The sequence below is a fragment of the Quercus suber genome, unplaced genomic scaffold, assembly GCF_002906115.3.
Source record: "Quercus suber isolate HL8 unplaced genomic scaffold, Cork oak 2.0 scaffold_113, whole genome shotgun sequence".
Taxonomy (NCBI): domain Eukaryota; kingdom Viridiplantae; phylum Streptophyta; class Magnoliopsida; order Fagales; family Fagaceae; genus Quercus; species Quercus suber.
Window position 1 is genome coordinate 903,615 of NW_027069578.1, and position 21,159 is coordinate 924,773.

Genomic DNA, 21,159 nt, shown 5'->3' on the forward strand with positions numbered 1-21,159 from the left:
AGATTGATTTAAAATATTGAGACTTAAATTGATCCAAACTCTTGTCGTGTACTTAACCCAATAAGAAACAAGTTTAAAACATGGGTAATAGTATACGCTGCTTGTGATTTTGTTATTTCAAATCTCTATCCAATCGATTCAAAGAACACCATACAATATGACAACAATTTCAACCACTCTGCCACATGACCTGACGATGACAATATATACATATGGATACATAAGGAAATTAAAAAAAGACGTCTATGAGTGTCCTTCCCTCTCAGAAATAGAAACATCCCAATCCCTAAATTAATGCATATCCATGCGCGCGAGACAGACAGTAACATGTTTGATGGGCTAGCTGAGCTCTCGTACATGGTTTCATTGTGTGAAATCAAATGGCTAAGTTCATTGTACAACCCGTGCATGAGGTTTAGGAATTCGTAGGACAAATTTTGTCGGGTAGCTAGAGAGGTTTAAAAAGGCACGTAAAAACGAAGTGTCCAACAGTATTGATACCTTTGTCACCTTGTCTGCTTGCTTTCGAAGCCTAATGTTTTCATGAACGTGCTAAGAATCCTCAGAGCACTTTTTAGTTTCTGCGTAAAACCTTGTTCACAGAAATTTCAATTTTATCATGAGTAAACTTTGGATCCATTGTTAAATATCATTTAGCTAACTGAAAGCCACGCTGTTACGTTTCTTTGGCTTTGAAACAGAGCAAAACTTGTAACTTCTAAAGGAACCCATGAGCAACCTCATCATATAACAATGAAATCTCTGCAAGAATGAAGTCTCTTGCATATAACAATGTCAAAAGCAAACCACACACCCATTGGAAAGCTACCACCCATCGTGAAGCTTGATAAACCCCCCTCCCTACTTATTAGCTTATAACATATGGACTTTTTCTTTTTCTTCTGTGAAAGTTTCTTGTCCATATAGTTAAGAAGCTATCCTCTATATTATATGTTAATTTTTTTTTAGAGATAGTTAATGTCTATTATGTTTTTTTTTTTTTTATTAAAGAAAGATGTCTATTATGGATTAGAAACCATTCAAAAATATAATATGAGGGAGGGGAAAGGAGAAAGGAGAAAAAAAAAGAAAAAAAAAAAAAAAACACTATTGTTAGCTTTAAGATAGTCAAAAAATGAAAATAGGATCTCAATTTTTTAAAAGTAATTTGTTCAACTTCATGAAAATTTGTATATAAGCAAAAAAGTATGAAGATAATTATATAATAAATGTTCGTAGTATAGCTTTAGATATTATAAACTGAATATTTTATGAATTTAAATAAACCAAAATTTTACAGAAATTACACTTAATATTTATCTAACTATTAAAAATTGTGTCATTCACTACTTGAGTTTTGGCTATAAAAATATTGAAATATGGATTATTCATATGAGAAAAAGATGATTAATAGATAAATACAATATAATTAATATGATTTCTTTTTGTGAAGTTTGTTTAATAATTACAATAAAATATTAGTTAGTAATCAAATGAATAGCTTTTAATTTTTCAAATCAGTCTCAAATATTATATATTCACACAGTATGCGTAATTATGTGTATCATTGATAAATCCACCCCCTTCTTCGACTCAAATCCTGACTCCACCTCTGCTTAAAGGCTCTATGAAAAGGGAGCAAAATAAATTGATTTTACTACAAAACTAGACCTTAGAAAAATATTTATACAAAACCTAGCTGAACCCTTCCAATTCTAGTAGGACTATAGGTTGCTTATCCTACAATTACATATTTGGTCTTCACAACACGTTTAGGCCTATTTAGGTTTAATATATCTAACATCCTTCTTCAAATACAAGGCGACAAGTCAAAGATGAGCTTGAGTTTGGACAAAAAGAGGCAAAAATGACAAAGAACAAGGGATTTGATGAAGATATTAGCATGCTAGTCCTTAAAAACAAAATATCAAAGATAGAGAATCTCGTGAAGAAGGTGGCAATAAATGAAATGACAATCAATCTTAATATGTTTTGTTTGTTCATGGAAGATGAGATTGTGAGCAATTTGAATTACACTCCTGATTATCCCAATTAAGTGGTGTGACATGCATTAGCAATAAAGACATCCATATCCTTAAGATGAAAAGAAGCAAATGAGTTCAATGTGTCAAACAAAGCACAATATCTAGCCTTAGTACTCAAACCACTGACAATAGTTTGCCGTTCACTTCACTCGAAATCATCGCATCCCTTAAAAAGAAGCAATAAATATATGTTGTTATATACAAAATTACCCATTAGAAAATATTTATATAAAACCTAGTTGAACCCTATTCCAATCCTAGGACTATGTTGCTTGCTCTGCAAGTACAGATTGGGCTTTACAACACGTTTAGGCCAACAAGCTCTAATGTATCTAAAATTTTTTATGAAAAAACTCACTAATCAAAATAAGATATGCTAAATAAACAATAAGTACTCCTTAAACAAATGGAAAAACTTAGGTATACTTACGTAGATTATGATAATTAAATTTTTTTAACTGAATTAAATTACACGTTTGTATTAGCCAATCAAGCAAAATTATTGTTGCCTTTGCCATTGATAATTAAATTCAACTATGTGATTTATTAGTTTATACAACCACATGGTTATATATAACTAGCTTATAATTCCATACATATGCATGGATGTACTTAAAAGATACACATTAAGACGCATAGTATAATAATCTTACATATATAATTTAAATATTATTAATAGTCATTCTTATATATATATATATATATATATATATATTTTAACTCTTTAAAAAGTCTTGTAAGAATGTTATTAGGTAGAAAATGTAAGTTGTCCATTTTTTAAATATTTTAATATTCATTAATTCCAGACTCTTTGGTTTTTGTGCACAATAACTCATTTGAATGGATATTTATGATATGGTCAGACATTTGATTCCAAAATTAAAAAATAAAAATCTCTCTAAAAAAAAAAAAATTAGAACACATGGCGCAAAATTGGACTTCAATTGTAGAATCTAATTAGATTTTCTCTAAGTTTTACCCATTAATATATATATATATATATAATTTTTGTGCCAATTGAATTATTTTTAGTTATAAAAAAAGGTTCATAAATATAAAATAATTCAAACTCTCTCTATCTCTAATTTTATATATAGTGTTAGATATATGATTATGTTTTTTTTTATTTATTTATATTAGACTTCTCGTTTTCTACTCTAAATTAACTCATTTGGCACAAAAATTAAAAAACTTTGATTAGATGGAACATGTGTAGTAAAATTAAATTCTAATTTAAATCTAATTTTTACACTGAACTAACTAACTTGGTTCAAAAATTTTAATTAGATGGGACCCGTAGTACAAAATTAGAATCTAGTTGAATTCCAACTTAAAATCTAATTGGATTTCTCTCAGTTTTACTTATTAATATATATATATATATATGGCTTATAAACTTGAATTGTTTTTAGTTCTACCAAAAAAAAAAAAAGTTCATAAATATAAAATTATTCAAAATTAAGTTTTTTTATGGTTTACTCATATTAGACTCCTCGTTTTTTACATTAAATTAACTCATTTGGTATCATTTGGTATAAAAATTATTAAAAAAAAAAAAAAAAAAACTTAGATTAGATGGGACACATGTCGCAAAATTAAGCTCTAATTGAAATCCAATTTTTACATTGAATTAACTTACTTGGCACAAAAATTTTAAAATTTAGATTAGATGGAACACGTGGTACAAAACTAAACTCTAATTGAATTCCAATTTGAAATCTAATTGGATTTTCTCTCAAATTTACCAATTATATACTATATAGATTAGGATACCTAAGGTATAGCACCTAATTAAAGGAAGTGTACTTAACTTCTATCCAATCATTAATATATAACTATGGATGGTCAAGAGTCTTGTAGCATAGTGGCATAACATATTGATGTTCTTCTTTATTAAAAGAACCAAAGTTCAAATCTCCACTTCTCTATTATTGTAACTATCAAAAATATAATTAAAAAAATAACCGAGGATGAAGATATGAAATTGAGAGATTTACCATTTCGACACCAAAAAAATTCTATAGGCCGGGGTCAAATGGGGGTTTAACACCTAACTACCAGAGGGACTAGATTTGTAGAAACATCACCCTCCTACCTAAATAAACCTCTCTTTCAACACTAAAATCACAACTAAAAATTAGAGATTTAGGCTTTTCTTCAATATGCATCGTATTACTCCCAAGATAAATTAAAAATAATTTTCTAAAAAAATTTCATATATTTTTAATAAATTTTTTGCCTCGACCATATATAATATTGGACCATCTGTATGAAAGTAATATTAGTTTGGCTAGCTATTATTAGTCTTGGACTTATATGTTGAAATTGTTTTTGTTTGAACAAGGCTATTGGATGATTTTATTATTAATTGGTGGTATTAATTAATTAATGATAGGGGCAATTTACTTGTTATAAATTAATCGAGGGGTTGATTGATCTATTTTAGAATTTTGTAAGGACTTTACAATTACAACTCACCCTATAGTTTGGGGGCATTGTAGACAACACTTTCTGTTTATTGGGCTAAGTCTCCTGCTCAAACGACGAGAATCAAAGAGTACAAGAAGTTTTAACCAGGCTTGGACCCCAAGGGATGGGAGCAAGAGGTGGGGGGCTGGGGGCTATATATATTATATAGTGATGAACTGTGAATCATCTAAGCTGTCCTACTTGAATTGATTTGGTTTTTTTTTTTTTTTTCCTAATTAAACCACCAGTTTTTCAGTTTTCTGGGGTTTTATTATTATTATTTTTTATTTGGTTTTAGGTGATAATCAAAGAGATAAATGTTGGTTTTATGGTTTTTTTTTAATTATTATTATTATTATATATAAGATAGAATTTCGACTTATGACATCAGTTTTATAATGCAATTCTTTATCATCAACTTCAAGTCAAGATACTAATTTGTTTTTGGTATAGACAGAATTTGAACCTTAAACCTCTTTTTTAACTAATAAGAGATTTTATCTAGTTTGGTTTAATTTTTAATGACAATTATAACTACTATGCTTGCAAATAATAATAGTAATAACTACTAGAATCTCTCTCTCTTTCTGATAGAGATATAAGATACAGTAAAAAATATAGTTTAAGTAAAACAAAAACATGTATAAAGTGTTCTAATTTGATGGAATTTGACTTTTTATTCTTTAAACATTTTTTTTTATTCGACTATTCGAGATATCATTTTGAGGAATGACTTTTTTAATGTGATATATGCATGAGATCATTTATCATTAATAGAGGTAAAATTTGTCTGCTAATGTTAAATATTGATAAATCTATATGAAAATGATATTTTGATGATCACATAGATGAATATTCAAGTTATAACAAAATTGGTGATAAAGTGTGGTCATTAAAAGAACGTTTTTCTTTTAAATGATTTATAAGACTCATTACCGAAAACCATGGGCATTAATTTGGAACTTGATTTGACAATATTCATCCACTTTGACTTTCAATATGATTTACAGTGGCAGCTCTAAGATTATTTTCTAGAAAGTTCAATAAAAAACATAAATTAAACAAAATTTTAAACAAAAGATAAATAAAATATATCGACTCACACAAAAAAAAAAAACAAAAAACAAAAAATATTTAATACATAAAGTTTTAAAATTGCCTTCTACAATGTTTCGTATTTTGAAATTATTATATAATTATAGGGTCGGTTTTTGTAGCCCAAGCCCAAAAGATATGGGTTAAAGGCCCAACGAACCCAGGACAATGAATTTGTAGAGAGTGGGCAAAAGAGCTGGACTGGTTATGAAGTAAACAATGGTTAGCTAGGTTACTTGCAGTGATGATAACATGAAATAATACTTAAACAACTCCATGAATGAATGTCCGAAGAGATGTTTTATTAAGTGAACAGTGATTATAACATTCAGAGCTACAGTAAAGCTTCTCTTTCTTTCTCTCTCGTGTCCCTCTTATCAGGGACCCTTCTTCTTTATATAGCATCCTCTCCCATCATCTCCATCGTCCACCTGTTCTTCATCTGCGTATCTACTTGAGTGCATGTCACGTCATGTGCTTACTTTAGTTCTTTATGAGTGGCGGTAGCTGAGGTTACACTGTTCAGGGGTGTTCTCCACATAAATGTAGCCAGAAAAGCTGTTGCAGTGCATTAAATACGGTGGTGGCAGCTTTTCCTTTAGATATCTCATCGTTCTGATCATCTCCAGACCTACCCAGAACTTATCATCATCATTGGGATCGCTAGGAAGATTATACGGACCTTCCACACGTTTGTTTAATTAAGGCTATTTGTGGCCGAGGAGTGAGACATCTTCAGACCAGTAGTAACCTCTTCGGACGGTACTCCCCCTCTACTTCTGGGCTTCTTGCCTTCAGATGGGCTGTCCCCACCCAACTATTGCTCCTTGGAAATATAATACTTCTTAACCCGGTACTCCAAGCCCGTTAAGTAGCTCTAGGTTTTTACCCTTCACAATAATATTTTCATTATCAATTCTATTAGCTACATATGTTTTAATGTACATAGTCAAACAATCATTCATGCACTAATTTCTCATTTGATTGATTTATTTAAAATTTCTTAAGATCTAAATGATTATATAGAATGTTCAAATTTTTATTTTAAGTGTCAAAACAGAAAAAATAAAAGGTTCAATTCAGGGGCTCCAAGTGGAGCCGCCCCTGAATAAGAACTTTCTCAGAGCATTATCACTTATCAGCACGTGAACCTAAGAAACTCATGGTCATTATCGACACCATCACGTAACTTTGTTCGCTGTTCTAGAATATTGCAGAATGTGACAAAGCATATATGGAAAGTCCTCAATTTCACGTCAGATTAGTATTATACATGTTTTTCTAATATGTATAGCGTGCAATGCATGACATTATAGCTCATAAAATAGCTTTGCCACGCCAAACCAAAAAAGTCGAAGTGTAATAATAATCTGCAAGAACTATAGAAATACATTAATACTCAAAATTGAAGAAGAATCGTTGAAACTTGAAATTTGGAGGAAAAATTATGGCTGATAATTAAGTTCAATACACAACAAAAATGAGGGGTTTTTGACAACTGGACCATTAAATTGGTCAGAATTCACGTAAGTGTAGTTGTACTTTTTTGATAAACACATAAGTTTAATTGTACTTGGGCAAAAAAGTAGAATTTTAAATAATTGTACATAGATTTGATAAGCTAAGCAAAGAAAAAAAATGCTATACTAATTAAGCGAGCACACATATGCATAAAATGGGTATGACAGGACCGGTCAAAAGAATGCTATACTGATTAAGCAAGCACGCATATGTATAAAAATGGGTATGGCATTGATAGGTCAAAGAAGGATAATTATTTTGGAGATTTTTATCTCTCCGAAGATTATGGAAAAGTCCATGGTGATATTGTCTCCAATTTTTTCACCAAAACCGAGTGTATTTTTTTGTGTCGTTGATCGAGTTTTTGCACCGACCAGTGTAAAGTAACATAAACCTTAAAATATAGTTAATGAAGCTCAAAAATCACTCACATATACAAATATACAAGCCATTGCAGATTATGCAAAACAATTATTTTTTATTTTTTATTTTAATTTTTTGTGTTTCTGTAAGATGGAAGAAAATAGTAAACTTGTAGGTGGTGATTTTTGTGTGTAAAAAGAGAGGAAAAAAGGATTAATTTTTTTTTTTAAATTGATATTTTAATGAAATGGAATATAGAATAAATAATCAAATGTGAATGTTAACTAAAATTTAAAAGAAAAAAATATTTTAAAATAGCCAATAATTTTATATGAGTTAATGTGAATGTTCAGATTCCCAATTAGTAGAAGTGTAGAACTTTGACGAGAGTACGTAAATTTTTCTGTAAGAAAATTGAGTGTACGTGGCAGAGTTGAAACTAGAAAGAGTATTTACAGCATTGTGGACTGTGGTACGAGAATCTAGAGGACTTCATAAAGGACCCATGAGTGGGCCTGAGTCCTGACCCACTTGAGTCTGGTCCCCATTTTTACATTCTAAGCTACGCCATCAAAGCCCTACAAGACGCAGCACTTTGATGGTGCATTTCTTTGGCTGCACTCAAAGGCAAAGCTGCGCATGTGCATGCTGTTTTTGCTTTTGCTTTTGACTGCACAAGCACAATCAACTCAACCCAACATGCACATTTTCCAAGTCTCTTTATTATTTACCTGCTTCGATTACCTATAACTTAAGCCTTAAGGAATGATCTAACTGAACTTGTTTTGTTAGGAAATAACTCAGATCTAGTTAGCAAATTTTTTGTTAATTGTAATTTTAACTGGGTTAGGAGGGAGCTTAACACTGCAGTCCATTGTCTAGCTAAATTTGCAGTTGTACATAAGTCTACTGTTTGTTGTAATTCACAGATTCTTCTTGCTGCAGTTTTGTATACTTGCAGGAAGGATGTTGCTTCTGCTTTGTTTTAATAATATGCTCGATTTATTATCCCAAAAAAAAAAAAAAAAAACCTCAGATATAGTTAGTAAGGTTACTTTTAAATCAAATTCAAATATATAGTTATATTGTTCAATTAAGTATAAATAATATCATCCGTTCCAATAATAATAAAATCCAATGTAATTATACGTTTGAATTTAATTTTTAAATTTAAAATATAGCATCCAAGAAATTACATTAGCGTAAAAACCGATACCTACTCACCAAAAATTTTGTTCCATCAAAATCAGTTTCGTATAACTCTCTATCTTTTGACTGCAGAAAGGAGAGGAATCAAATTTCAAATTAAATTTTTTTCTCATAAAGGAATTTGGACTTTACTTTTTCATGGATGGATACTGTCATACAGCTGATTTTTCTAGTTTCTTGTTGCCTTTTAGCCTTTTACTTGGCTGCTCCCATTTATTTATTTCTAGCCTTTGCAAATTAAACTCACAAAAAGGAAGGAAGAAGACAGTTGGGGAGTAAAAAGACCTATGGTATTGACCTTATTACAATCTTTAAGATATGTATAAACAATGGTCGGTGGTCCTAATTGTTGAACATTTAAATTGACAAAGAATATGAAATTGACAATTATATAAAAATTGGCATACAAATTTTTTTTTTTTAATGGGTAATGGTCAACCAAATATAATTACTATATTATTGAAGTGAGAAATTAAAGAACATCAAAACAAAACATAAAAAGTGCCAATTCACACCAAGCTAGGCCTAAAGAGATTAATGCTATCATCAAACTTTTTATAAAAATGTGAAACCTAATAAATTAATAAGCAATGGTCCATGTCATGTCATTCTCAAAGATCCAATGGCACACCTCAATTTGTCCTGGGCTGGACCCCAGTGCCACGAAGGCCCCATGCTCTGGGCCCCATGCTGACGTGTCAAGGTGACAGATGGCAACACCATGGTTGATCTTAGCCTTGCTCTCCACATCAAGAATGTGAGCCTCATAGACTCTAACTTTCGGCACAGAGTGACAATAATACAGTAGGTAAGGGTACAGGCTCTGATGGCAAGACACTGATTTGGTCACTTCTCCACCGTTGATTCCTTTGACTGACCCAATCATCACATTTTGCTTTGACCCACTCACATTTTCGGTGCTCCTCACCACCACATTGTGGCCCAAAACCGTGACTGCAAAGTCTATCATGTCCTCCACCGAGCCCACGCACCGCTTCGTCTCACCCTGGCTAGGACCCCTCTCGCACTCGGCCAGCGCGTTGGCCACCACGCGCCCCATAGCCGAGCCCTCCCGCGCGTGGAAAATCCCCGCAATCTCCGACAAATTTAAGGTCGAAAATGGTAATTTTGACAAAATGCCCCGGGGCAAAAACGACCTTTTGGGCATTTTATCACTAATGTCGGGCATCACCATGACATTTCCCTGCTTCAACATAGACTCCCTGAAAAACTTGCCCGGTTCCACCCATCTATTTACAGAACTGCCACTACCACGTACGGAACCAATAGTACTCTGTGTCACAGTGCTGAAATTGCTGTACTCAGAAAATGTGACACCCTTTAACGCGTACTCTTTGAATGAGCGGTCCATGCTATAAGATCTGAATCCTATTGACGTACCACGATTAACTGTGCCTTTACCATACTCTTTAAATGTGTCATTTCCGTGGTTAAATGATTTCCCATAGTTTGCGAAATTTACTTTCCCGGAATTTGAATTCCTAGCATAAGATTGAAAAGAATTGTCACCCACATTTGCTTTATATCTATAGCTTTGAAAGCTATCGATCCCTGAGCTCCCACCATTGCCATAGCTCTTGAAATTGTTATGTGGGTTATTACCTGATTGACCGTACACTTTAAACGAGTCGTTTGCACCTTTACCTGAATCGCCGTAGCTTGTGAAAGTTGAAGCAATGGTGTTGGAATTGCCGTCGTAATTGTTGAACTCGCTAGGTGTGGAGTGTCCATTCTTGTTGTAGACGGTGAAAGCTTGAGAGCCCGAGTTGGTGTCGTCGCTATAGGTTGAGAATGTGAGTTTGTGGTTGTTGGAGTCCGAGTTATAGATAGTGAATTGGAGATTGGGCACGTTGACGAGCTTGTCGTAGTTGTTGAACTCGCCGGAGCCACCAGTGGCTGCGGAGGCGTAGCTGGTGAAGTTGGTGTCAGCTACATTGCCGTTGTTTGCGTAGTTTGTGAAGGTTTCACTGTGACTCGTTGAGGATCTGCTGTATTTTTTGAACGAGTCCTTGAGGTTGTTTAACCCATCTGAGTAGTTCTTGAACGAGTCGAGCCCTGTGATCCTGGAAGAACCATAGTTTTCGAAGTGTTTGTTGGAGTAGGCAGCAAAGTTTGAGTCTTTGGTGAGGTTAGAAACTTGGGTTGTTGCTTGATTTTCGAAAGGACAGTACAAATTGGCTAAGGAACAAAAGGAGTTGAAGTGGGAAGAGAGTGCGTTTTGGGAAGCGAGGTTTGTGAAAAAGGCAGCGTCTTGAGCGTTGAGTGGTGAGGCTTTGGAGAGAAGGAATTGTGGTTTTGGGAGAGTGTTTGAGATGTGATTGTTCCAATAGCGGATGAGAGAGGCTTTGGGAGTGAAAGGGTTGGCTTGGACTTGGAGCGAAGAGATTGGTGTGATTGATTCAGTTGTTGTTGTTGTCTTGGCATGAGAATCCTGCATATATCAGACAAATTAACACAAGAAGGTTCATGCTATAGATAGATAGGATAGAGAGTGTAAAGCGATTTTGTGTAATGTAAAGCCAAAAACAAGAAGATATGAGAATCCTGCATATATCAGACAAATTAACACAAGAAGATTCATGCTGTAGATAGATAGGATAGAGAGTGTAAAGCGATTTTGTGTAATGTAAAGCCAAAAACATGAAGACCCTTAGATATACTTACATTGAAATGTGAGAGTAATAAGAACAAGAAGCAGATGAGAAAACTAGTCCTATTGATTTGTCTTTCCATTGTGTGTTTGTGTGTGGCTGTGAGCGAAAGAGAGAGAGAGAGAAATGGATGGTTTATTGAGAGCATATATAGAGATGCCTTCTCTTTTTCCGAAACTTGTCTGCTTTTGCTTTTCCAAGCATAGGAAAAGCAATTCGGAAATTTACTTTTGTTTTTGTTTTTGTTTTTGTTTTTTTTCCTTTTTTTCATATACCATTAATCCATTAATACAAAGAAAATAAAAATCATCCACTTCATATTTCATTTATCAAATTTTTTTAGATATATAAAGTATCTAAAAAGTCTAAAATATTTATATATAAAAAACCAATAAATATGTAACTTATTGTAAGTTTTTTTTTTTTAAGAAGAAGTGACTTATTGTAAGTGATTGAGAATAAAGTGAAATACTAAAAAAAGTGTTCATTATAAAGGATATCGGTAACTTTAAGGTACCAGAAAATTAATATTAAAAAAAATGAAGATATTATGCTTTTTGAAGTCAGCCATTTGGTCTTATATCAAAGACTAGATTACGCTATCATTAGAATGGGATCGGGTTTTATAAAGAGGATTGAAATGGGCACATTAAAATTTTAAAATAAACACCAAGCTCTCTCTCTCAATTAATAAAGATTTTGATAAATTAATATGCGAGTAATGAGTAGAGTAAATTATGGGAAATGGTAGCCAAAATGGTGTACGTGTTTAGGAAATCAAGAGCATAAATTAGTTATTAGTGGGCTGGAAGTGGTTCGGTTTCAGTGAACCACAGCATCGGGTTTCAAATCATTTGTGGAAAACGAAGAGTATAATCTAAGGGTTTTTTAACATCTTTCAATGTGACACAAATATCAAAAGGCTATAGCTAGTCCAAGATAATATAAGAAACTATTGTTTTGATTTTTGTAATAGTAAAATGGATCATTTATTGTACTCCCCATCCTGAAGGAGAAAAACAAAATAGAATGCTTTGCTTTTGGCTCATAGTGACCCACTAGTTAAAACTAGTGCACTGTGCACTGTGCTCTGTGCAGAACAGCTACAAGTGCCTGCTATAAAAGCATTACCGCGTTAGCAAGAAAATTAACAGAGCTAGAAAACCAAAAAATTAAAGTCCTCCTCTGCAAGTGCAACAACTACTGTTCCTAAAGTTAATTTTTTCTGGTCCAGATTTTCAAAAGCATGTCCAGTAGCTGCATTAATCATAACCTGTGTGCTTGTTCTATGGTGATATAACGCGGACTGCAAGTCGGCACCTAAAATTGCAGACAAGGAGCATGATATATAAAAAGCAAAACATCATACATAATGATTAACAACAAGAATATATCTCATGCATTCGATACATGTAACTTTATTTTATGAACGTGTGAGTATCTAAATCCGCTTGTTATGAGAGGAATGATAAATATATCGAATAAATAAGATAATTATGAGTTAACCACATCACATAAGAGGTGTAGAGCTGTGGGAATTATACTTAAAAAGTAATAACTCAAGAGAAACAAATATAATTCATCTATCAATTAACAATTATATCATATGCATATGTAATAAAAATCAATAATAAGATGTGAAAAATTTACATACTAGATTATGTTATTCAAGGACCTCACAAGCAATCAAAATGCTATCCCCAGCTGGTTAGGATTAACAAAAGCTTTATTTTCTCTTTCACACTCCCTTGCAAGTGTGACCTTGACAATATTTATAATATTCAGAAAGAACATGACCAGCCATAAAATTCTTCCTATTGTAATAACATTTCATGTAACAGAAATGTTACATTTATTAATAAACAACTTTATTAATTAGATTCATTAATGAAGAAGTTCATTAATGTGTTATTGCTTTTGTAACTCCATACTAATACATGGATACATCTATCGTTCATATCTAGAACTACTACAATGACAACACCTTTAATAGGAGTTCAAGTTACTAGTATTGACACGATAGATTTATTAAAGCCAACACTCAACGTGCATGAATCTCATTATGGAAGGACTTCCAAGATTATTATGCACTGACCCTCGAAAGACTAGCCCTTATTGTCTTCTATAGTCTGAGCAATTTTAACTTGCACCTCCTTTTCATCATGGTCCAACAATGTACCTATCAGAATAGGCTACATCATGATGGATATGGTCAAGTCAAGGACTACAATGAATGAATTCATAATGTTAGTCTACTAAATCAAGTAGACCTATTTCAATATATCAATATCTTACATCATAAAAATATTGCATAATTTCACAAGAGACTGAACATTTATTTGTTAATAATAAAGGCATTACATATATATATATATATATTATGTTGGGCCACATTATTCTAACAGAGGAGACTTTGCCTCAATAATTCTTTAATCTCCCCCCCTCCCCTCAAGTGATTAAGAAGATTTTGGGAGATGAGAAGTGTAGACGAAGACTTTATAGGTATATATACATATATACCAAACTTACCCCAAAAACCTTCTAAGTAACTTAGGCTTGTATAAAACCAACATCCAATCAATTCCCTCCATAGCAATGTGAAACAAAACCCATTAAGGGACGGTTTCATGAAACCACCCCGTCATAGTATGTGACTCACTCCCATAAGATATTTTTCGCCCATTAAGAGACCCTTTAGAGAGTTTATAGCTCAATAGTTCAATTGCAATTTTTAAATAAAGTAATGTTAAGAATAATACAAATTTTACTAAACAAACCTTACAATGTGATGTGTCAATTTTTAAAGACAAAGCAAAAAAGTTTTTATAAAATTTATTATGATTTCAATTTTTAAGTTGTTTTTTAATGATAAAATTAATAATAGTTTTAATGTTTTTCATAAGAAAAAGATATAATAAAAAAAGGAAAAAAGAATCACTACTCTGGCAGAAGAACAACCTAAGTGTTGATTAAGAATGAAGAATTTTGGATCCGATGGGCTATTGCACCATGCAATTACTATATCTATGTGAGATGTAAAAATTTCTAAGGTAAAAAGTAAAATATTAAAAAAAGAAATTACCCTATCAAATTTTACATCACACGTGAGATGATAATTGCATAGTGCAATAGGTCTCCAATGATGAAAACTTGGATAGTACATAGTTGATGGCTTTGCTATTTATTGGAAGAGTGGAGCCTTGGGGACAATTGTACGTAGGAAAAAGGGAACTGTATTTCTGGCCACTAAATACAACAAAATACTCATAATTTATGAGTGTCATTAATACATGGTGCCTACATAGTATGAACGTTTGCATATAACCTAATTTCAAGATACATATTGAGATCCAATTCAATACCACCTAATGCAATGGCTCTTAATAACTTAGATGGAGAGTTGGAAAAAAAAAAAAAAAACAAAACAACTTTCATTCTAAACTATTGAATAAATAAAATTTAAAAAAAAAAAATGAAAGTAGTAAAAACAAAAAAATATTTGTGATTAGAAGAGCGGGTAATTGCACCGATGCAGCCGATCGTAATCCACAAGCTACCACCTCCACAAGTCGGTATAGTATTACTATTTACTATTTAGTGTGTGTTTGGATATCAATGAAAAATTAAAATTATTTTATTATTCAGCTTATTTTTACTACTATTCATGAACACACTGTATTTTTGGTACTATTTATGGGTCACGTTGTACTATTTCAACTAACTTTTACTTTTATCTACGATACTTTCAATAATAAAATTTTAATTTAGTGAAATAAACAGTATCTAAACAAATCTTTAGCCTCTAAACATGTGGCCCGCATCTGGATAATTGGAAATGGAGGTTGAATGATGATGGACAACCCAAAAAAGACGGCTGGTTTTGCGCCTTTGCCTTTTTTACAAAGACTATAAAAAAAAATTAGTTTTGAGTACTGATGAGATTCCTTCTATTTTCATTATTATATTTATAGGTGTGTTGGACGTCATTGATAAACTTTTTTCCTTAAAAGCTAAAAGTACATTAAAAAAATGGGGCCGTTTGATTTGAAATTTTAAGCAATAATTTTTAATTTTTAATTTTTAAATAATATTATACATATTTTTAAAAAATACAAACAACATTATTAGAACAACGTTACCAAATAGGCTTAATTAATTTGCCCCTCCAGATTAGAGCACACCACAAATTTTTTTGGGGTGCAAAAGAAATATAATATCATTTATTAAAGTACTAAACTTTAGTACAAAATAGTTAATAATCAATCACACCTCTTGTAGTTCAAGTGTTAGCCCAACCATAAATAATGACATCTTTGAATTTATAACAATGCTGGGAGGATCGGAAAACAAAAACCAAAGATCTAACTAAAAATGTACTGAACTTATGAGTAGAAATGGTGGGCGAGCTTTGCTAGTTAAGGACAATGTGAATCCGTATGTTTCTAGGGAGCCCCCTCATCCACTTAGGAGAAGATTAACTTTGTGTTTGGAAGTTTGGAAGGGGTAAGGTGTTACGACCCAAATTTGTACTTCAGGATTTAGAGCATGATCGGCATGTTAATATCAAGTTTAACTTAATGCTACCATGAACCAACCTAAACTGAAGGTGCTTAACAAGAATTTGTTTCTTGAATTCATGCTCATTTTCTTGCATAAAAACCACAATATACAAAAATGATGGAAACCTTGAAACTTCATTCCATTTGAACTTGGAAGATTACCACTTGACTGTAACGTCAAGTATTCGTGTAAATATTACATAGCTAAACATTTTGCAAAACTCTTATTACAAACTTAACTCCAAAGACATACAACTGGGGTTCAAAACAAACTAAGATACTGAATTACATCTGTGCTCAAGAATCAAGTACATCTTGATTCCTCCTATACAACAAAAACTAACTAATAATTCTAACAAATGAGAATCACGAAGTCCTTGCCACCTCTAACACTCTCGTTGCTTCCAAGAAGAACATGTGCACTAAAATATAATAGGGTGAGCTGCGAAGCCCAGTAAGGTTTTAAGCTCCATGGGCCTTTGATAAGAATGCATGTAAATCAGATATTTTATGGATATGTCAGCTTTGATAAAAATAGCCTTCATACTATTCATATTGCTCTTGAACTAACTTATGAGTTCTTAGATGAAAATACTTCATTTTCCTTTCATATAATCATAAAAGGACATAATAAGAAACATAAACATAATTCAGTAACTTTATCTTTAAAAAGACTATAAAATGTTTCATCATACTCTTCTTTTCATGAGAGCTTTTACCTCTTTATAATGCATTTAAATAAAATCATTCTCTCATGATTAATAACATAATATAATGGTTCATAACATATTGGTTAGTCCATATTTGATAAGTCTATACTGGGTGCATGTGCACAACAGAAATGGCCTCATCACATTTTGGTGCCCTCGTGTGTATAATATTGTCCTCTTTGGGAGGCCTGATGGCACATCCCCTCAAGGTTTTGTTCATCCCCGTTGTCCATACACATTGGGGAAGAAGCCTTGTTCATATTAGAGTTACGGGTAACCCCATTTCCTCCACTTTAAATGGCCAAACAAATAACATTTTCCATGGAAAACCAGTAATTAACCCCTACTGGCTAAGTTCAAAACACCAGAGAACATAACCCGAAAATATTTCCATACTTATACATTATACAGACATTTCTTATTTTGCATAATATTCCACAATAATAGCATATCCATCTCATTCTTAAATATTATGTTCATGATATAGATAATGGCATCAATATGTTAAAATTATCATGTATATAAGATTGAACAACTCACGAACATATATTTTACTTAAATCATGCTTATGTGTAATATCTTTAATTAAAAGGTTTTAATGCATAATATTTTCCTAAACAATCTTTATATTTATCAAAAGCACATGTCACAAATCCCTTACTTGAAAACAAAAGACACGAGAAAGTTGTACAAAAGGAGCTCAAGTGTCCGTGTTCTCGTTCTCACCACCTAAATGGAAAACCAAAACTTATTACTGACAAACTCTTCCTAAGTATTTAAACTTATATCTCAATCACAACCTGACTCTCAAACTTAAGAAAATCCTTACTTCCCATCACACAAGGTTCCCCAAAGCACATGATACAATCATCAAACACATTATGTACTCAAACCATAGAGAAACCAAGGCATAAAAATTTATATATGATCCAAACATACCAAAGGATGAGCATATTAAATTATAACTCAAAACATTCACCCTAACTTGAGAATTGAATCCATAAAGTCAAATGTAGCTCAAAACATTCACCCTAGGTTTGAGCCTTCTGGTTCCACTCTTCCTCCCTCTTCTTCTACAGGTCCTGCTGGTGAGGCTGTTCCTGATCCTGATGATGCTGCTGCTGCTGATGTTCCTCCACCTCTTTCGGATGTCTTTAATATACGTCGTACTTTGGAGACTGTCATGACCGTTCAGGCGGCTCATAGTCAGATTTTGGTGGACTTGCTTGACGAGATTCGTGCTCTGCGTGCCGATGTAGCACATCTTCGTTCACCCTTACCACCTTCTTTTGATGATAGATTGTGATTGCTTTTTGGCATTCCGTCACAAAAAGGGGGAGTAGACTTTGTTGAGGAGTTTTGTAGTTAGGGGGAGAGTTTTTTTGTTTTGAGGAGCTAGTGGAAATATTAGATTGTATCTAGGCACTTCACTTTGTATATCATTTTTTGGGGATATTCATGTTAAGGGGAGTAACATGGTTTTTTGATATACATGATTCTTGTTTCTTTGGATTCATTGTTTATTGATTTATATTTATGAGATTATTCATTGATATATGTCTTTATTATGTGTTGTGTGAATCATACAAGAATGTTATACCTGTTTATTTACTATTTTCTGTCACACATACGTTTATGCATTTGTTGAGTGTTTCAGGAATATATAGGTTGATTCAATTGAGCTACTGTCTACACTTGCAACTGATGAATAGTAGTTAGGATTGAATTTTAGTTTTTATGAACATTATTTATGTAAAGGGCTCTCACTTGTAAACTTTGAATTTTTAGTTTGTGTTTTGTCACGGATTGCCAAAGGGAGAGTTTGTTAGGTTCTAAAAATTTAGGAATTTATGTATTTAGAACTCTAATGTGTAATGTTGGCAAACCATGATTAAAACAATATGTTTAGTCTTGTTTAGGCTTGCTCAAAGTTGTGTCTTTTATGTAAATTTGGAATCGAGAGGCTACAGATGCATTGGTGCATTTCGGCTTGGCTCGATCGATCGAAAGAAAGACTCGATCGATCGAATCTCGGATAGAATGCTTTTCTACAGAATATTTCAGCTTAGCCCTAACTCATTAAACGTTTTGGGTTTTCTGTTTTTACCCTAGGTATATAAAGAAAAACCCTAGCCACGTTTTTAGAGTCGCTCCTGTTAAATTGTTGCTCCCACTTTTCTGTTTTGTGTAAATCTCTTGTGAGATCTAGAGGAGCTTTCCTTTACACAAAGCTTAGGGTTTTCTAGGTAGAGATTACTTCAACACCTTGATGATCAACTAAGTTGCTGCCATTAGAGCTTAAAGAATAACAAGCGTGGGTGCTTGTAGCTGATTGGAGAATCCAAGAAAGAAGGAGTCCGTGGATTTGGAGCTTGCACGTGGTCGTGTCAGTAAGTTCTATTGGTGAGTAGTATTAGGAAGTCAAGCGGGGAGCTTGTAAGTCCTTTTGTATGAACTTCGATTCTTTCGCATAGTGGATTCAGGTTTACCTTGAGGGTAGCTAGGTCAAATCCTCCCCAGTTTTTTACTGTGTGGTTTTCTGGGTGATCATATCTTGTGTTATTTCTTATTCCGCTGCTTTATACTTTTAATATGATTGTATGTTTGTAATAACCTAGAATTGCTTAAATTAACTAAGTTAATCGCTTGGTTAATTAACTAGGTTAATCTAGTTGGTTTAAGGGGTCTAAAACCGTTCAAAAACTACTAGAGGTTTTCGTCAAAGCAATGCCTTTTTCCCAAATAATAATTAAAAATAATCGCGGAAAGAAGGAAAAAGAAACAATTGGTGCCGAAGGTGATGTTTTATGCTTCCACAATATTGCAAGCCACAAACTTTAATCAATTACCCACAATGTTGCAACTTGCAAGTCACGAACCTTAATGTAACAATAAATCTAGGATAAAACACACAAACGACCCTAAGGTTTAGGTTAGCTAATACTAAGTATTATTAAGACTTTTTTAAAATATCAAATTTTCTCCCTAAGGCTCTATTTGGTTAAAGGATGAAAAATATTAAAAAGATGAAAAAAATATATATATGAATGAAAAACTCATTTATTTAGTTGAGAAAAATAACAGAAAATGTAGTTTATAAATTTATCAATGGTATGTATCATGAATTTCTTTTGTTGTGTGGTTTGATATTTTTCTTTAGTTTTTATTTTTTGCTTGAGTATGAAAATCATTGAGTATTGTTAGGTTTTTATCTTCGGTATGTATCATGAATTTCTTTTGTTGTTTGGTTTGATTTTTTTTTTTTTTTCTTTAGTATGAAAATCATTGAGTATTGTTAGGTTTTTATCATGGGTATGTATCATAAATTTCATTTGTTGTTTGGTTTGATATTTGTCTTTGATTTTTTTTTGCTTGAGTATGAAATAATGATTGAGGACTAAGTATAAGACCTGGGCTACTATCAAGCTAGATTGTTAATGTGTCCTGGTCTACTTTCTGATGCAGGATGGGAAACTGAATTGGGAAGTAGGTGGTGTGTATGGAAGAGTCTGGCTTTGCAGTTGGTATAAATAGAGAGATTAGAGGCCCCACATTGCAGGTAAGGTGATAAGTTAGTTGATGGGGGAGTTATTCATGTGGACAAAGTGTGTATACAAAAGTTGTGCAACTCGTTCAATGTGCTACTCTCTGTTCATTCCTTCTAGTGAGAAAACTTCCTTCTTTTGTGAAAACTTGTCAGTTATGGTTGCTCACTTGGGAATGCAAAGATGATGTTAGAGGAGAAGGATTGGTTTAGTGGGCATCTTTTACATGACACTGATTAGATTAATGCTGACAGAGATGACCAAGATAGCTAGCACTAAATCTATATCTGCATAATTCTGTTAGACTTATCAAATCATAAGGGTCATAGCAGAAAACACTGACATGGGATAAGGGTGAAAAGAATGGAAAGTCATTTATCTCCAAGCTCACTCTTTATGGCCATATGTTTATCTCCAAGCCTTTCAAAGTATATATTGTCATATGAAACTGACTATTGTATCATTGGGTTAAAAAATTCTCTCTAAAATGAGAGTACATAGTGAGGACCAAAGGCTCCTTTTTGTGAAATGTATCATGTAGTCATAAGTTGTGACCTATGAGGACCTCTAAATTCGTTGTGGTTGGCAGATTCTCTCATGGATTTTGGTTAGTGTGTGTAACAATCAGAATTTGGTCTTTTGTTAAAGCAAAAGTTTTAATAATTTCAACAAAAGAAGCCACTATCAAATATACTTGGTCTTTTGTTAAAGCAATTTTCATACTTTTTTGTGAATATGCAAATGATTCGTAAATGAATTATTTGAATGAGACGGCAGATAAGATTTTTTGTTAGATAAAGCTGATTTAAGTTCCAAATTATGTGAATTTAATATTTGGTGGGGGCCTTATTAAGAAAAAAAAAAAAAAATTTATTCGATGTCAAGTAGAAGTAGACAACACTCTTTTCTTCAACTTGCCATGAAGAAGAGTTTTAGTGATCGGCTCTTAGCCACTTTTACCATTTACTATT

At 32.6% G+C, this 21,159-nt stretch overlaps 1 protein-coding gene across 1 annotated transcript; it reads right to left on the reverse strand.

The window, feature by feature from the left end:
- Positions 1 to 9,133: 9,133 nt before the first annotated feature.
- LOC112040933 (polygalacturonase 1 beta-like protein 2) lies at positions 9,134 to 11,515 on the reverse strand. Its single transcript, XM_024073859.2, has 2 exons — positions 11,388 to 11,515; positions 9,134 to 11,154 (listed from the first exon to the last, which is right to left on the reverse strand). Exons 1-2 carry the CDS (start codon positions 11,454 to 11,456, stop codon positions 9,283 to 9,285), a joined length of 1,941 nt encoding a protein of 646 aa, XP_023929627.2. The 5' UTR covers positions 11,457 to 11,515; the 3' UTR covers positions 9,134 to 9,282.
- Between the last annotated feature and the right edge of the window lie 9,644 nt (positions 11,516 to 21,159).